Source organism: Pseudophryne corroboree, chromosome 4 (assembly GCF_028390025.1).
Source record: "Pseudophryne corroboree isolate aPseCor3 chromosome 4, aPseCor3.hap2, whole genome shotgun sequence".
Lineage (NCBI taxonomy): Eukaryota > Metazoa > Chordata > Amphibia > Anura > Myobatrachidae > Pseudophryne > Pseudophryne corroboree.
In genome coordinates, this window is record NC_086447.1 from 188793612 (window position 1) to 188811876 (window position 18265).

The following is an 18265-nucleotide window of genomic DNA, read 5'->3' on the forward strand; positions in this document are numbered from 1 at the left end:
GAAGCAGGAGGGCAATGGCAGAAACTGCAAGGATTTTTCGCTGGGCGGAAAATCATGTGATAGCACTGTCAGCAGTGTTCATTCCGGGAGTGGACAACTGGAAAGCAGACTTCCTCAGCAGGCACAACCTCCACCCGGTAGAGTGGGGACTTCATCGGGAAGTCTTCCACATGATTGTGAACCGTTGGAAAAGACCAAAGGTGGACATGATGGCGTCCAGCCTGAACAAAAAACTGGACAAGTATTGCGCCAGGTCAAAAGACCCTCAGGCAATAGCTGTGGACGTTCTGGTAACACCGTGGGTGTACCAGTCGGTGTATGTCTTCCCTCCTCTGCTTCTCATACCCAAGGTATTGAGAATTATAAGACGTAGAGGAGTAAGAACTATACTCGTGGCTCCGGATTGGCCAAGAAGGACTTGGTACCCGGAACTTCAAGAGATGCTCACAGAGGACTCATGGCCTCTGCCGCTAAGAAGGGACTTGCTTCAGCAAGTACCATGTCTGTTCCAAGACTTACCGCGGCTGCGTTTGACGCCATGGCGGTTGAACGCCGGATCCTAAGGGAAAAAGGCATTCCGGAAGAGGTCATTCCTACCCTGGTCAAAGCCAGGAAGGAGGTGACCGCACAACATTATCACCACATGTGGCGAAAATATGTTGCGTGGTGTAAGGCCAGGAAGGCCCCATGAAGAAATTTCAACTCGGTCGTTTCCTGCATTTCCTGCAAACAGGAGTGTCTATGGGCCTCAAATTGGGGTCCATTAAGGTTCAAATTTCGGCCCTGTCGATTTTCTTCCAGAAAGAATTGGCTTCAGTTCCTGAAGTCCAGAAGTTTGTCAAGGGAGTACTGCATATACAACCCCCTTTTGTGCCTCCAGTGGCACTGTGGGATCTCAACGTAGTTCTGGGATTCCTAAAATCACATTGGTTTAAACCGCTCAAATCTGTATATTTGAAATATCTCACAGGGAAAGTGACCATGCTGTTGGCCCTGGCCTCGGCCAGGCGAGTGTCAGAATTGGCGGCGTTTGTCTCAAAAAAGCCCATATCTGATTGTCCATTCGGACAGGGCAGAGCTGCGGACTCATCCCCAGTTTCTCCCTAAGGTGGTGTCAGTGTTTCACCCGAACCAGCTTATTGTGGTACCTGCGGCTACTAGGGACTTGGAGGACTCCAAGTTGCTAGATGTTGTCAGGGCCCTGAAAATATAGTTTCCAGGACGGCTGGAGGAAAACTGACTTGCTGTTATCCTGTATGCACCCAACAAACTGGGTGCTCTTGCTTCTAAGCAGACGATTGCTAGTTGGATGTGTAGTACAATTCAGCTTGCACATTCTGTGGCAGGACTGCCACAGCCAAAATATGTAAATGCCCATTCCACAAGGAAGGTGGGCTCATCTTGGGCGGCTGCCCGAGGGGTCTCGGCTTTACAACTTTGCCGAGCTGATACTTGGTCAGGGGCACACCCTGACTGAGGAGGACCTGGAGTTCTCTCATTCGGTGCTGCAGAGTCATCCGCACTCTCCCGCCCGTTTGGGAGCTTTGGTATAATCCCCATGGTCCTGACGGAGTCCCCAGCATCCACTTAGGACGTCAGAGAAAATAAGAATTTACTTACCGATAATTCTATTTCTCGTAGTCCGTAGTGGATGCTGGGCGCCCATCCCAAGTACGGATTGTCTGCAATACTTGTACATAGTTATTGTTACAAAATCGGGTTATTATTGTTGTGAGCCATCTTTTCAGAGGCTCCGCTGTTATCATGCTGTTAACTGGGTTCAGATCACAGGTTGTACAGTGTGATTGGTGTGGCTGGTATGAGTCTTACCCGGGATTCAAAATCCTTCCTTATTGTGTACGCTCGTCCGGGCACAGTATCCTAACTGAGGCTTGGAGGAGGGTCATAGGGGGAGGAGCCAGTGCACACCACCTGATCCTAAAGCTTTTACTTTTGTGCCCTGTCTCCTGCGGAGCCGCTAATCCCCATGGTCCTGACGGAGTCCCCAGCATCCACTACGGACTACGAGAAATAGAATTATCGGTAAGTAAATTCTTATTTTTACAGTGAGATCTGCTGGCAACAGACTCACTGCAGCGAGGGACTAAGGGGAGAAGAAGCGAACCTACCTAACTGGTGGTAGCTTGGGCTTCTTAGGCTACTGGACACCATTAGCTCCAGAGGGATCGACCGCATGGAACCGGCCATTGATGTTCGGTCCCGGAGCCGCGCCGCCGGCCCCCTTACAGAGCCAGAAGCAAGAAGTGTTCCGGAAAATCGGCAGCAGAAGACTTCAGTCTTCACCAAGGTAGCGCACAGCACTGCAGCTGTGCGCCATTGCTCCTCATGCACACCTCACACTCCGGTCACTGATGGGTGCAGGGCGCTGGGGGGGGGGGCGCCCTGAGCAGCAATATAAACACCTTGCCTGGCAAAATCATCACAATATATAGCCCCAGAGGCTATATATGTGATAAATACCCCTGCCAGAATCCATAAAAAAGCGGGAGAAAAGTCAGCGAAAAAGGGGCGGAGCTATCTCCCTCAGCACACTGGCGCCATTTTCTCTTCACAGTGCAGCTGGAAGACAGCTCCCCAGGCTCTCCCCTGTAGTTTTCAGGCTCAAAGGGTTAAAAAGAGAGGGGGGGGGCACTAAATTTAGGCGCAATATTGTTTATACAAGCAGCTATTGGGGGAAAAATCACTCAGTTATAGTGTTAATCCCTGCATTATATAGCGCTCTGGTGTGTGCTGGCATACTCTCTCTCTGTCTCCCCAAAGGACTTTGTGGGGTCCTGTCCTCAGTCAGAGCATTCCCTGTGTGTGTGCTGTGTGTCGGTACGGCTGTGTCGACATGTGGGATGAGGAAGGTTACGTGGAGGTGGAGCAGAGGCCGATAAATGGGATGTCGCCCCCTGTGGGGCCGACACCAGAGTGGATGGATAGGTGGAAGGTATTAACCGACAATGTCAACTCCTTACATAGAAGGCTGGATGACGTAAAACAGCTGTGGGACAGCCGGCTTCTCAGCCAGCGCCTGCCCAGGCGTCTCAAAGGCCATCAGGGGCTCAAAAAAGCGCCCGTTACCTCAGATGGCAGACACAGATGTCGACACGGAGTCTGACTCCAGTGTCGACGAGGTTGAGACATATACACAATCCACTAGGAGCATCTGTTACATGATCTCGGCAATGAAAAATGTGTTACGCATTTCTGACATGAACCCAAGTACCACATAAAAGGGGTTTTATTTTTGGGGAGAAAAAGCAGCCAGTGTTTTGTTCCCCCATCAGATGAATGAAGTGTGTAAAGTAGCGTGGGTTCCCCCGATAAGAAACTGGTAATTTCTAAAAAGTTACTGATGGCGTACCCTTTCCCGCCAGAGGATGGGTCACGTTGGGAGATATCCCTTAGGGTGGATAAGGCGCTCACACGTTTGTCAAAAAAGGTGGCACTGCCGTCTTAGGATACGCCCACCTTGAAGGAGCCTGCTGATAAAAAGCAGGAGGCTATCCTGAAGTCTGTATATACACACTCAGGTTATATACTGAGACCTGCAATTGCCTCAGCATAAATAGTGCTGCTGCAGCGTGGTCTGATACCCAGTCAGATAATATTAATACTCTAAGACAGGGATAATAGTTTGCTAACATAGAGCATATTAAAGACGTCGTCTTAGATATAAAGTATGCACAGAGGGATATTTGCCGGCTGGCATCCAGAATTAATGCAATGTCCATTCTGCCAGGAGGGTATTAGAAACCCGGCAGTGGACAGGTGATGCTGCCTATAAAAGGCACATGGAGATTCTGCCTTATAAGGGTGAGGAATTGTTTGGGGATGGTCTCTGGGACCTCGTATCCACAGCAACAGCTGGGAAGAAAATTTTTTACCTCAGGTTTCCTCACAGCCTAAGAAAGCACTGTATTTTCAGGTACAGTCCTTTCGGCTTCAGAAAAGCAAGCGGGTCAAAGGCGCTTCCTTTCTGCACAGAGACAAGGGAAGAAGGAAAAAGCTGCACCAGCAGCCAGTTCCCAGGATCAAAAATCTTCCCCCGCTTCCTCTGAGTCCACCGCATGACGTTGGGGCTCCACAGGTGGAGACAGGTGCGGTAAGGGCGCGTCTCGGGAACTTCAGGGACCAGTGGGCTTGCCCACAGGTGGATCCATAGGTTCTGCAAATAGTATCACAGGGATACAGGCTGGAGTTCGAGGCGACTCCCCCTCGCCGTTACCTCACATCAGCCTTGCCTGCTTCCCTCGGAGAAAGGTAGTACTGGCGGCAATTCACAAGCTGTACTTCCAGCAGGTGAAATCAAGGTACCCCTCCTTCAACAAGGCCGGGGTTACTATTTCAAAATGTTGTGGTACCGAAACCAGACTGTTCGGTGAGACCCATTCTAAAATTGAAAGCCTTGAACACTTATATACGAAGGTTCAAGTTCAAAATGGAATCGCTCAGCGCGATTATTGCAAGCCTGGAGAATTTCAGGGTATCACTGGACATCAAGGATGCTTACCTGCATGTCCCTATTTACCCTCTTCACCAGGAGTACCTCAAAATTGTGGTACAGGATTGTCATTATCAATTCCAGACGTCGTTGGTCTGTCCCCGGCACCGAGGTATTTACCAAGTTAATGGCCGAAATAATTATCCCGTACTTGGACGATCTCCTTATAAAGGCGAGGTCCAGGGAGCAGTTGTTCGGCGGAGTAGCACTATCTCGGGAAGTGCTACAACAGCACGGCTGGATTCTGAATATTCCAAAGTCGCAGCTGGTTCCTACGACGCGTCTACTGTTCCTGGGTAGGGTTCTGGACACAGAACAGGATAAAAAGGGTTTCTCCCGGAGGAGAAGTCCAAGGAGTTGTCGTCTCTAGACAGAGACCTCCTAATACGTATACAGGTGTCGGTGCATCAATGCATGCGAGCCCTGGGAAGGATGGTAGCTTCTTACGAAGAAATTCCATTCGCCAGGTCCCATGCAAGGATTTTCCAGTGAGATCTGTTGGACAAGTGGTCCGGGTCGCATCTTCAGATGCATCGGCGGATAACCCTGTCTCCAAGGGCCAGGGTGTCGCTGTTGTGGTGGCTGCAGAGTGCTCATCTTCTAGGGGGCCGCAGATTCGGCATACAGGACTGGGTCCTGGTGACCACGGATGCCAGCCTTCGAGGCTGGGGGGCAGTCACACAAGGAAGAAACTTCCAAGGCTATGGACAAGTCAGGAGACTTCCCTACACATAAATATTCTGGAACTAAGGGCCATTTACAATGCCCTAAGTCAGGCTAGACCCCTGCTTCAACACCGGCCGGTGCTGATCCAGTCAGACAACATCACGGCGGTCGCTCATGTAAACCGACAGGGCGGCACAAGAAGCAGGATGGCGATGGCAGAAGCCACAAGGATTCTCCGATGGGCGGAAAATCATGTGTTAGCACTGTCAGCAGTGTTCATTCCCGGAGTGGACAACTGAGAAGCAGACTTTCTCAGAAGACACGACCTCCACCCGGGAGAGTGGGGACTTCATCCAGAAGTTTTCCAAATGATTGTACACCGTTGGGAAAGGCCACAGGTGGACATGATGGCGTCCCGCCTCAACAAAAAGCTACAAAGAGATTGCGCCAGGTCAAGGGACCCTCAGGCGATAGCTGTGGACGCTCTGGTAACACCGTGGGTGTACCAGTCGGTGTATGTGTTCCCTTCTCTGCCTCTCTTACCCAGGGTAATGAGAATAATAAGAAGGAGAGGAGTAAGAACTATACTCATTGTTCCGGGTTGGCCAATAAGAGCTTGGTAACCAGAACTCCAAGAAATGATCTCAGAGGACCCATGGCCTCTGCCGCTCAGACAGGACCTGCTGCAGCAGGGGGCCTGTCTGTTCCAAGACGTACCGCGGCTGCGTTTGACGGCATGGCGGTTGAACGCCGGATCCTGAAGGAAAAGGGCATTCCGGAGGAAGTTATCCCTACGCTATTTAAAGCTAGGAAAGAAGTGAACGCAAACCATTATCACCGCACATGGTGGAAATATGTTGCGTGCTGTGAGGCCAGGAAGGCCCCAAAGGAGAAATTTCAGCTAGGTCGATTTCTGCACTTCCTACAGTCAGAGGTGACTATGGGCCTAAAATTGGGTTCCATGAAGGTCCAGATTTCGGCTCTATCGATTTTCTTCCAAAATAGAACTGGCTTCACTGCCTGAAGTTCAGACTTTTGTTAAGGGAGTGCTGCATAGTCAGCCCCCGTTTGTGCCTCAAGTGGCACCGTGGGATCTCAACGTGGTGTTGGATTTCCTGAAGCCGCATTGGGTTGAGCCACTTAAATCCGTGGAGCTACAATACCTCACGTGGAAAGTGGTCATGCTGTGGGCCGTGGCGTCGGCCAGGCGTGTATCAGAATTTGCCGCATTGTCATACAAAAGCCCTTATCTGTATTTTATATGGATAAGGCGGAATTGAGGACTCGTTCCCAATTCCTTCCTAAGGTGGTATCAGTTTTTCATGTGAACCAACCTATTGTGGTGCCTGCGGCTACTTGGGACTTGGAGGATTCCAAGTTACTGGACGTAGTCAGGGCCCTGAAAAGTATGTTTCCAGGACGGCTGGAGTCAGGAAAACTGACTCGCTATTTATCCTGTATGCACCCAACAAGCTGGGTGCTCCTGCTTCTAAGCAGACTATTGCTCGCTGGATCTGTAGCACGATTCAACTTGCACATGCTGCGGCTGGACTGCCGCACCCTAAATCTGTAAAAGCCCATTCCACGAGGAAAGTGGGCTCTGCTTGGGCGGCTGCCCGAGGGGTCTCGGCTTTACAACTTTGCCGAGCTGTTACTTGGTCGGGTTCAAACATTTTTGCAACAGTCTACAAGTTTGATACCCTGGCTGAGGAGGACCTAGAGTTTGCTCATTCGGTGCTGCAGAGTCATCCGCACTCTCCCGCCCGTTTGGGAGCTTTGGTATAATCCCCATGGTCCTTACGGAGTCCCAGCATCCACTTAGGACGTCAGAGAAAATAAGATTTTACTCACCGGTAAATCTATTTCTCGTAGTCCGTAGTGGATGCTGGGCGCCCATCCCAAGTGCGGATTGTCTGCAATACTTGTTTATAGTTATTGCCTAACTAAAGGGTTATTGTTGAGCCATCTGTTGAGAGGCTCAGTTATATTTCATACTGTTAACTGGGTATAGTATCACGAGTAATATGGTGTGATTGGTGTGGCTGGTATGAGTCTTACCCGGGATTCAAAATCCTTCCTATTTGTGTCAGCTCTTCCGGGCACAGTATCCTAACTGAGGTCTGGAGGAGGGTCTTACTGAGAGGAGCCAGTGCACACCAGGTAGTCCTAAAGCTTTCTTTAGTTGTGCCCAGTCTCCTGCGGAGCCGCTATTCCCCATGGTCCTTACGGAGTCCCAGCATCCACTACGGACTACGAGAAATAGATTTACCGGTGAGTAAAATCTTATTATCTCATATAGTACTTGAGTCTGAGTTCTGTTTTTCTGGCTATCAAATTTCTAAATAGATGTTATGGCATCCCCAGGTATGAGTCCCCAGAAATCGCTTTGAACTGTGGGATCATGCTGCGAGAATGTATCAGGCACGAGCCACTTGCCAAGATTATTTTGTGGTCCGAGCAGTTTTATGACTTCTTCCGATATGTGGAGATGTCAACGTTCGATATTGCATCAGATGCCTTTGCTACATTTAAGGTAAAAGCAACCATGGATTACAAGTAGTTAAATGAAATGACATTCTTGATCAAACTTGAAGTCTTGCTGCACATATATGGCGGTCACCATGCTGATTTCTGCTTTTCACTCTGATTTACTGTGTTTTGTTTTCTGCCAGGACCTGTTGACTAGACACAAGCTCCTAAGTGCTGAATTTCTTGAGCAGCATTATGACCGGGTAAGACGCACAGAGAGTAATCGCGCTTTGCTTTATTTTGCAGATGTATACCAAACTCTGTGGTACTCTCCTTGCTTATATTATACTTCAGTTTTATTCTGCACACATATATATTCTGTCTTTGTGCTTTGTACCAACTCTGTATGTTGTTTGCTGCACACTTCCACTTACTGCATAATGTTGGGGACCTCCAAAGCATGTTCTTTATATATGTACTGCACCCCACGGAGAGTTGCTAAAAATCTTACCTTTTGTTTCAGTTCTTTAGTGAATACGAGAAGTTGCTGCATTCCGAAAACTATGTTACAAAGAGACAGTCATTGAAGGTAATTTTAAATGTTCTGTTCACAAGTGAAGCAGTTTTGTTAGATTACTAAACAATGTAGATGACGATGTGGGGTGGGGAGCAATAGGTAGGGCCATTACATATCCAAAGTATATGTAGCATGTTAGTCTGTTTCTAGATTGTATAATCTGCTCCGTAACATGATTGGCCAGTTGTAGTTTTCCTTTATCTGGGCTGAATGAACATTTCTTGCTGTTGGTCTGATCAGTGATCAGATACTTCTGTGACACCAAGGCCATTTAGGAGGCTATGGGGTATATTCAATTGAGGTCGGATCCATTCCGACATGCATTAGTCGGATTGGATCCGACAAGGGCTTTTCAATGCCCATCTCAATTCGACTTTAAAAAAGTCGAATTAAGATGAGGGACCGGAGAGGGGGGAGACGGGGAACAGCAGCGCTGCAGGACGTGGCACAGCCGCCAGACCTCACGGTAGCGTCCACCCGGCTTCAGCAAGCGGGACCTCACTTGCTGGAGCCGGGTGGACGCTGCCATGAGTGGCGGCTGTGCCACATCGTCCTGCAGTGCTGTTGTCCCCCGTTTGCCTGCGGCTCTTCCCCCTCTCCTCCTCCTCGGGTCCCTCATCTCAGTCCAACATTTTTTTTTAAAGTCTGACTGAGATGGTTGTAAACGGGGCCAAAACCTGTCGAATTTGGCCCCCGTTTCCCTCAGAAGCACTTGAATCGGCAGCTATACCGCCGATTCACGTACTATTCGACAAGTCGAATTCCCCGACTTGTCGAATAAAAAAGCTGGGGACTGAATAGGTCGGAACCCCTTCTGACCTGAAAAAGTCAAAAACTGCTGTCTTTTCGACAAGGCGGCAGTTTTGACCTTAATTGAATATACCCCCTATGGTGGTTATGTTTCCTACCACTGATAAACAATATACAACATTTTTGGTGTTTATTTTTATTTTCATTTAGTTTTTCTTAAGTTCCTGTGTAGAATTTATGCAGTATGGTAAAATAACCCTTATTTAAAATATCTTATTTCTTCTTCCATTTCTCTGCTGTACTTATAATCATTTAACATCTCTCACCCTCCTCGCTCTCTTTTCACTTCTTCCACTTTCTCTCCTTTGTTTCTCTCTGCAGCTACTTGGCGAACTTTTGTTGGACCGACACAACTTTACCATCATGACAAAGTATATCAGTAAACCCGAGAACCTCAAGCTGATGATGAATCTGCTGCGAGATAAGAGCCGCAACATTCAATTTGAAGCTTTCCATGTATTTAAGGTGCTGAAGTAGGGACAATATTATTGATCTATATGGGAGATTCAGATAGTTATTTTGCACATTCCTCTGTATTCTGTTATTTTATTATGTACGGTGAAATGGCTTTGTAATGTAAAACACTTTGGGGCAGATGTAGAGTTCAACAATATCCCCCTTTGTGCAGCACTTCTGTGAATTTGCTCTCCATATACTGAGAAAATGAGCTCAAATGTGCGAATGCAGAGCTAGAACCCATTCTGAATTTGTATTTCTCCGGCAGGGTCCACAGGTTATCCACAGGATAACATTGGGAAATGATGGAGCGACAGCGGATTGGTACCAAACGATCACAAGCTTTCAGGCCTCCCAGGATGCAACGGGCTCGTCCACATATACCCACCCACTGGCTCAGTCAAATCAGTTTTTTGTTTGGTACGGCAGGAGTCGGACCATGGTCACAGGGCTGCTGTGTTTGGCAGGCCTAAGCTTTTTTATTTTATTTTTATAGACTTACGACATTGTTTTGAGTGATCTTTACTAACAGCGTCTTACACGCATATTGGAAAGAGTCGCTCCAACAACTCTCCGCCGGGTCGCAACAACGCTTACCCACGGTAGTGCTGTCTCGACGGGGGTCTGTGTCTGATATACTAGCAGGTCCAAGCAGACGTCACCAGGCTGTGGCCGGAGCACGGGGAGAAGGTAAGGCATCAGTTCCGCTTAGAAGGGGAATACGGACACAGCCGCACTGTTTGGGAGGAGACTACCAAACAGTAGCTGGTGCGCCGCCACCACGGGTGCTCCAGCGCTAGGCCTTAGAAATCAGTAAGCACCAGGATTAGTTTAAGGCTGCGATCCCTAGGGTTGGTCCAGTTCACGACCAGTTTCCGTCGGTCTCCCGCCATGAGCTGATTGCCTCACTTCCGTCTCAGACGCTGCCACGAGGTGACTCTGTCGCAGCATAGGCCGCTGCGTCCGTGTACACTAAGTGTTACCGCTAGAGAGAGGGTCGCTGAGCGTCTATGTTCACTAAAAAGTGCCGGAGCGGCAGTGTACACTAGTAGCGTCTGGATCCACTCAGCGTTCGCAAACGTATTGATCGATCGTGGAAGTGGTGTGAGTCTCCCTGTATCCCGCTCTACGGAGTAAGGGTTTTACAGCACTAAAATTCTATCTACTTTTTGTTAGTATGAATAGTTAACTTTAGTGCCTATTGCATATGATTCTGTGTACATTACTGTGGTTTTATTCGCAAATGCGTCTAAATACGCTAAATAAACTGTATAGAACAGAATTCAGTAAATGTACTCCTACATACTTGAAACGTGTTCGTAGTTGATAAATATGCTCAAATGACTAATATATAACATGTGACTGACTGCTAGTGTTATTGCTGACTTTATATATGTTTGTCAGTGTCCGTTCTGAGCCTCAATGCTGGTGCTTGGGTTGGGCTCAGATTGAGATCACTTCAATACAAGTAAAGTGATCACAGTAACAGATTGTGTAGTATACTGTGTAAAGCTGATTATTTATCATGTCTAAGAGCGGCAAAGGTGATGAGGTTACATTAACAGTAACGCCAACACTTATAACATGTTTATCCTGTGGGGTTATCAGCTCAGCATCTGGCACATGATGGGTTATGTGCAAATTGTTTTGCGTTTCAGCAGATTGCAAGGCAGATCCCTGTTCAACGACAAATAGATCAACCTTGGTCTATGTTTGCACAAACTCTAGCCAGTATAGCTGACAGGTTGGTCCCTACAGCTTCAACCTCAGGAATAGGGTATACTATTAACCCATACATGCAGCTCCCGTCTTATGGTATAGCCCCAACAGCTTCTACAAATCAACAAGCTGAAAAACCAAGGGTAAATATATCATTAAATTCACAGGCCACACAGGATGATACATCAGATGAGGATAACTCCATTTACTCTACTTCACCATATGAAGAACAGGTAGAAGGTTTCAGCTCAGAGGATATAGCTGAGTTAATTGGAGCAATGAAGGCTATTCTGTCTCTAGAGGATTCAGCAGAGCCAATAATAAAAACTAAAGCACCTGTGTTTAAACGTCCCAAAACAGTTAGGGTTGAGTTTCCAGGTTCAGAAGAAATGACGGAAATTATGGAGGAAGCTTGGGCTACACCCAAAAAAAAATATAGAATTCTAAAAAAATGGGATTCCCATACCCTTTTCCAACTGGGGACTGTTTAAAAAGAGAAGTGCCTCCTAAGGTAGATACGCACGTCATTCGATTAGTGCGAAAATCTATTTTGCCGTTACCATCAACATCATTAAATGATGTCACAGACAGAAGAGTGGATGGTTTTTTGAAAAACATTTTTTCTCTGTCAGGGGCAGTCATAAGGCCAGCTATGGCCTCAGCCTGGATGGCAAAAGCGGTAGTTGAATGGGCTGATGAACTGGAAAACGGGCTTTCAGCACCTACTAGGGAGCAGGAAACCCATATAGTTCATATGAAACAGGCTGCACTATTCCTAGAAGAAGTAGCAATGGATATGGGTACAATTGTTTCCAAAGTGTCAGCCTTAACGGTAGCTGCTTGCAGAGCAATTTGGCTACGTACATGGAAAACTGATTCAGAATCCAAGAAGGTTCTGGAAGCTTTGCCTTTTGTTGGGAATATCCTGTTTGGTAAGGAATTGACAGATATTCTGGAGTCGGAAGCCGAATCCAAGAAGGTCAGGTTTCCTGCCAGCTATAACCCTAGGCCTAGAGGTTCAGGGTTTCGTCCATTTCGGTGGCAAGGTAAAACGAAAGGCAAAAATGATTCTAAACAGACCCAGTACAATAAGTCTGGTAAAGCAAAGAAGCAATGGGCCACCAGAGGGCCAGCTTTCAAACCAGAACAGAAACCATCAGCCTGATGGTGCAGGCCTCCACCTGGGGGACCCCAAGGTATGGGGCCGACTTCTTCAGTTTGCACAAATATGGCAGCAATTGACAACAGATGCTTGGGTACAAGAAGTGGTATCTCTGGGTTATGTTTTTCCTTTCAAGAAGCAGCCTCCTCGAAGGTTTTTTTGCACCAGCCCATCTCATATAGAGGCGAAGGCAAGAGCTCTGCAAGAAGCAGTACAGAAATAATAAAGAAACAAAGAATGATACTTCCAGTAAAGGTAAAAAGGTAATTAGCCTGGTGGCTACAGACATCCCATCTAGACATTGGGAGACCCTTTTGGATATCAGATTATGAGATCCTGACAACGGATGCCAGTCTACAGGGCTGGGGAGCAGTGTCCTAAAGATTATGGTTCCAGGGACAATGGACCACAGAAGAAAGTCGCCCGCCAATAAACTTATTGGAGCTCCGGGCCATATACATGGCACTGGTTCAGGCAAAGGACATTCTGCAAGGAAAACCAGTCCAGATCCGCTAGGACAATGCAACAGCAGTAGCGTACCTCAACCATCAGGGAGGAACTCGCAGCAAAAAAGCAATGAAGGCGGTAAGTCACATACTAAAGTGGGCAGAACTCCATCTTCCAGCATTGTCCGCAGTGTTTGTTCCAGGAGTCCTAAACTGGGAAGCGGATTTTCTGAGTCGACACACCATTCAAGCAGGCAAATGGTCTCTACACCCGGAAGTCTTTCAGACTCTGATAGACAAGTGGGGGTTGCCAGAGATGGATCTCATGGCATCCCGTCTGAACAACAAAGTTCATACGGGTTAAGAACAAAGGATCCCGGAGCGATCCTTGTGGACGCATTATCGGTGAAATGGGATTTTCACCTGGCATATCTGTTTCCTCCAATCTCCCTGCTACCCAGGGTGATGAGAAAAATAAAGCAAGCAAAGGGTGCCGTGATGCTAATAGCACCGGCTTGGCCCAGAAGGCATTGGTACATAGATCTGAAGAGGATGTCATTGGATGCTCCAATTCTGCTCCCTCAACGTCCAGATCTACTGATTCAGGGTCCTTGTTATCATAGGCATCTGGATCGTCTGTCTTTGACGGCGTGGTGGTTGAAACCTCTATCCTGAAGTCAAGAGGTTTTTCACAACAGGTAATTCAAACTATGCTCAGAGCATGGAAACCCTCCTCAGCTCGCATTTATCACCGAATATGGCAAGCCTATATTCATTGGTGCAGTTAAAGAAGTATGGATCCAAAATCCTTCAGGCAGGAATGGATAAGGGGTTGAAGGTGGCCTCCTTGAGATTTCAAGTATCAGCATTGACTGTATGGTTTCAAAAGAAAATTGCCACTTTACAGGATGTGCGTACTTTTTTCCAGAGAATGCTGCACATTCAACCACCCTTTGTTTCTCCTGCAGTACCTTGGGATTTAAGTCTGGTCCTCAAAGCCCTTCAAGGGGCTCAGTTTGAACCACTTAAAAAAAGTGGATCTTAAATGGTTGACAGCTAAAGTACTCTTTCTACTGACTATGACATCAGCTAGAAGAGTGTCAGATTTAGGTTCGCTGTCGCGCTGTCATGTAAGTCTCCTTTTCTGATTTTTGTTTTTTATCCAGATAAAGCAGTTCTCAGAACTAAGTCTGGTTATCTTCCTAAGGTGGTCTCTAAGTTTCACCTTAACAAAGAAATTGTAGTTCCGGCTTTTCAGGTATCGGGACTTTCTGCGGGAGAAGCGTCGCTGGCGGTAGTCCGTGCATTAAGATTATACGTGGGTCCTACCAGTGCCATCAGAAAGACAGATTCTCTCTCCGTTCTCTATGGATTTCACAAGAGGGGATGGCCTGCGACTAAATAGACGCTAGCAAGATGGCTTCGAATGACTATTTCAGAAGCATATTCTCGAGCTGATCTCCCTGTTCTGGCTAATGTCTCTGCTCACTCTACACGTAAGGTAGGTCCTTCATGGGCAGCACAATATGGTGCTTCAGCAGAACAGATATGTAAGGCAGCCACATGGTCTTCCATTAACACATTCATTAGACATTATGCCTTGGACACTTTTGCCTCTCATGATGCTGAATTTGGGCGAAAGGTTCTCCTGTCTAATCAGGAGCGTCCCCACCACTAGAAATTGCTTTGGGAAGTCCCAATGTTATCCTGTGGATAACCTGTGGACCCTGCCGAAGAAATATACGTTATGGTAAGAACTCACCGTTGATAACGGTATTTCTCCTATGTCCACAGGTTTCCACAGGGATCATCCCACCCTGACGCACCTGATTTGAGAATCTTTATACTCACTAACCTCTTTCCTCTTGCGTGGAAGGGTGTGCATGTGTGGTCTTCTCGCCTGAATAGGGTTCTACATAATGCTCCTGCCTAAATGCTTTGGAATACAACTGATTTGACTGAGCCAGTGGGCGGGGATATATGGACGAGCCCGTTGCATCCTGGGAGGCCTGAAAAATTGTGATCGTTTGGTACCAATCCGCTGTCGCTCCATCATATCCCAATGTTATCCTGTGGACCTAGGAGAAATACCGTTATCAACGGTAAGTTCTTACCATAACGTATATTTACGACCAGAGGGGTGGAACTGGGTTGCGATGGTGCGTTATTGGATGGATGGAAGTGGGATGTCACGGTGCGTTACTGAATGGATGGAACTGGGGTGTGATGGTGCTTTACCAGAGAGATGGAACTGAGATGTGATGATGTGTTACCAGACGGAACTGGAATATAATTTATGTATGACAGGAGGGACAACATTTTTGATCTGTACGGGTAATATGGACAAATAGTAATTCTACACATCCACTATATTGTTATTTTAATATGTCAGATGAGAGGACGTAGTAATGTAAAACACTTTGGGCATGATATATCATTTGAATACCAGCCAATCTCCTTTCTAAAGTGATCCCAGTTATCGCGCCCATAGTTATCCAGTTTAGCTGCATAAAGGGTTGTGTGTCTCGCTAACCCAGCTGAAATGATGATACCACGCCCATCAGCAGAACCACAACGGGTATGGAAGGGGGTGAATAGAATTGAATACTGGCCTTTGTCCCTACTTTTATGAACATTTTCAGAAGTGGTTCCTCTTCTTAATCTGACCAATGATTTTTCTATTACAAAGTAAATAACTGGGTCAGCAAAACAGTTCAGATCTTTGTCACATTGTTTCCATTTTACTGGAATGAGATCTCATGTTTTTCTTCTACCATCCTTTAATCTACAGGTATTTGTAGCCAACCCGAACAAAACGCAGCCTGTACTGGATATCCTTCTCAAGAACCAGAGCAAACTCATTGAATTCCTCAGCAAGTTCCAGAATGACCGCACTGAGGACGAGCAATTTAACGATGAGAAAACCTACCTAGTGAAACAGATTCGGGACCTGAAGAGACCCGCACAGCAAGAGGCCTGAAGTGGAAGGGGGGAGGGGGAGGAAGGAGCCCAAACCCAGCATTTGCTGCGAGAGTATTCAGCATCCCGTGGACTTTGCAAGCAACGTGCTCACTTCTACCCCGAACAGTTTCACCTTATTCCATTGCATTTGAATTTTTAGTCTGAGTGTAACAGATTCCCTGAATGGAAGAACCTGGGTGCTGCTCTATCATTTTGCAGCTCAGAGGCTAAAAGATAAAATGCATAACTACCTTATGTTCTTTCTTTTCTCCCTTGCACCTTTATAGAGATGGATTTGTCTCCCCCTTCTTTCCTCCATGTTGCATCAACACGGGATTGAGACTCGCTCATTATCACAGTGTCAGGGCAGAAAAGTTAATCGAAACAGAAGAAAGGTCTTAAAAATCTCGAGCGAGTGTATAGTTACTAATCTGGGTTTTGGATAAGATGGCATATATGTAGTTAATATTTTCTCTCCTTTTTTTATTTTTAATTATTTTTTATTTTTTGTTATTGCATCGCAACGCATTGCATGCTTGCAGGGAAAACAAAATTGTCAACAGGAAAATCTGGTACCCATCAGCATATTTGCACATAAACTTGTTGGAAAAAAAAAAAAATTGAGCACAAAATTTGATCTGTGCATAGCCTGGTACCTTAGTTTTAAAACAACAATATGCCTTGATTTCAAACCGAAACAACCAATAAAATGCAACAGTGCAGTGCTTTTATGTGTAATGCTGGGGAACGGTGTGGATTGCTCCGTAGGGGATTGAGAGGAATGGATGGTTGGGTATGCAGTCAATGTGTATTTTAAAAGTATGGCTTGGGATGAGCTTACTGCAGAGGGCTTTATATGTAAAGATGAGTGTACATTCATTATATATGCCTTTCAGTTGCTTTTTTTATTGCTTTCCTCGGCAGAGTGTTTAGTTTAGTAGACGTATAAGGAGGTTTAGAGGACTAGCAGCATCTTATGTCCTTGGCTCGATGCATTTATCAGATCGTAACCAGTGCTATGTACTAATGACTTGGTGCAGAACGCATGATTGAAACACTGTTCTAAATATCTTTTATTGTGTGCCTGTTTTGGAACATACCATATCAAAACACATGCTACAATCCCAATTTGTACATAACCTAGGGGGGATTTAGACTGGAAGTCACCAGTTGTGGTTTGGTGTTGCTCACTGATGTGAAGCTTAGTGTGGCCATGCTCGGACAGGCTTGGTTTGTCACACTTTCACGTTTGAACATAACATGCTGCTTTAACATGGGCTTTGCTTCTCTAACACTCAGTTCTGAGAGATCCTCAGGCAGCTGGCTGGAAGGCCATGTGTGACTTATTGATTCACCTTGAGCACACAAACTCAGTATGGCACACATCCCTCTTTCACTATAGGACACACTGCAACTAGGAGTGTGTAGTTGGCCCTGCATGACTGCCAATGTCTGGTCTGCCAAAGCTGTGCACATAGTGTTGGAGAGTTTGTGCATTTATGAGAAGTCACTTGGTCTTGAGTGGTTTAATGTGGCCATAGGTTTGCAGATGTAGGTTATGGTGGACGTGTGCCATGGGGAATGATGCATGGGTATGGGTGTCTACAGCAAAGAGTTTTAATGCAGAGTGTCTGGGTGTGGAGTGCAGCCGAGTATTCTAATATTCCTGTCTATCTCCTAAGCTTGCAATACGTGTTATTGTAATCAAAGTATTAAGCCACCTGGACAAAGAACACGCCAAGTTCTAGAACCGCTTTAAATAGGAGACTTGACAAAACATCAGTTGTTCCTGCATAAAATGAGGAATTCGATGCCAGGTGCATGTAGCTGGGACTGTGCACACCAAGTAATCACTGTCGCTGTGATTGTCTTGATGCCCCCCCCTCCCCCAGATCTCCTCTGGAGAATGCTGAAACCAAAGCCTCAGGTAAAGGGGAAACGCTGCACTTCATGCAGATTTGCTTTGGGTTTCTTTGGATTCTCTGTGTACATACGTTTTTGGCCTCTTATTCATAAAGAAAATAAATAAACTGTACAGCAAAGGAGTGTAGTGATGTTTCTTGTAACCGTACTGACTGTTGGGGTGTTGTTGCATGAGGGCATTGGTTTAACAGTCTATACATGCAAGGCAAATATGCAGACTGTGTACTTGTTACAGCTACATCAGCACTTACACACTAAGGGCCTAATTCAGACCCGATCTCTGCAATGGCATCTCACTGCTTAGATCGCCTCTGCCTGATTGACAGGCAGAGGCTGGAGGGGGCATGCCAGCAGCGTTAAAACGCTGTTGGGGGAGCTCGGTCCGGACAATGCATGCTTGTCCGGACCATTGCAAAGGGCCGTGGCGGCCGCGTGATGTCACACGCAGCCGCTGCAACCGAAAACATGGCGGGTAGCTAGACTGCGTAGGCAGGGAGCTACTCTCCAGGTGCGAGCATTGCCGCCGTGCATAGCTTTCGCACCTCTGTGACCGGGGGCGACTTGAC

General features: G+C 46.8%; 1 protein-coding gene across 2 annotated transcripts in view; it reads left to right on the top strand.

Annotated features, from left to right (window-relative positions):
* Positions 1–17818, top strand: part of LOC134909153 (calcium-binding protein 39) — a 99026-nt gene extending 81208 nt beyond the window's left edge. For both annotated transcript variants that reach the window (XM_063915660.1, XM_063915659.1), the window contains 5 exons: positions 7541–7709; positions 7849–7908; positions 8169–8234; positions 9354–9497; positions 15607–17818. In XM_063915660.1, the coding sequence (XP_063771730.1) occupies positions 7541–7709; positions 7849–7908; positions 8169–8234; positions 9354–9497; positions 15607–15795 (628 nt within the window). In that variant the 3' untranslated portion in view covers positions 15796–17818. The remainder of the gene's footprint in view (positions 1–7540; positions 7710–7848; positions 7909–8168; positions 8235–9353; positions 9498–15606) is intronic.
* The last annotated feature ends 447 nt before the right edge of the window (positions 17819–18265 follow it).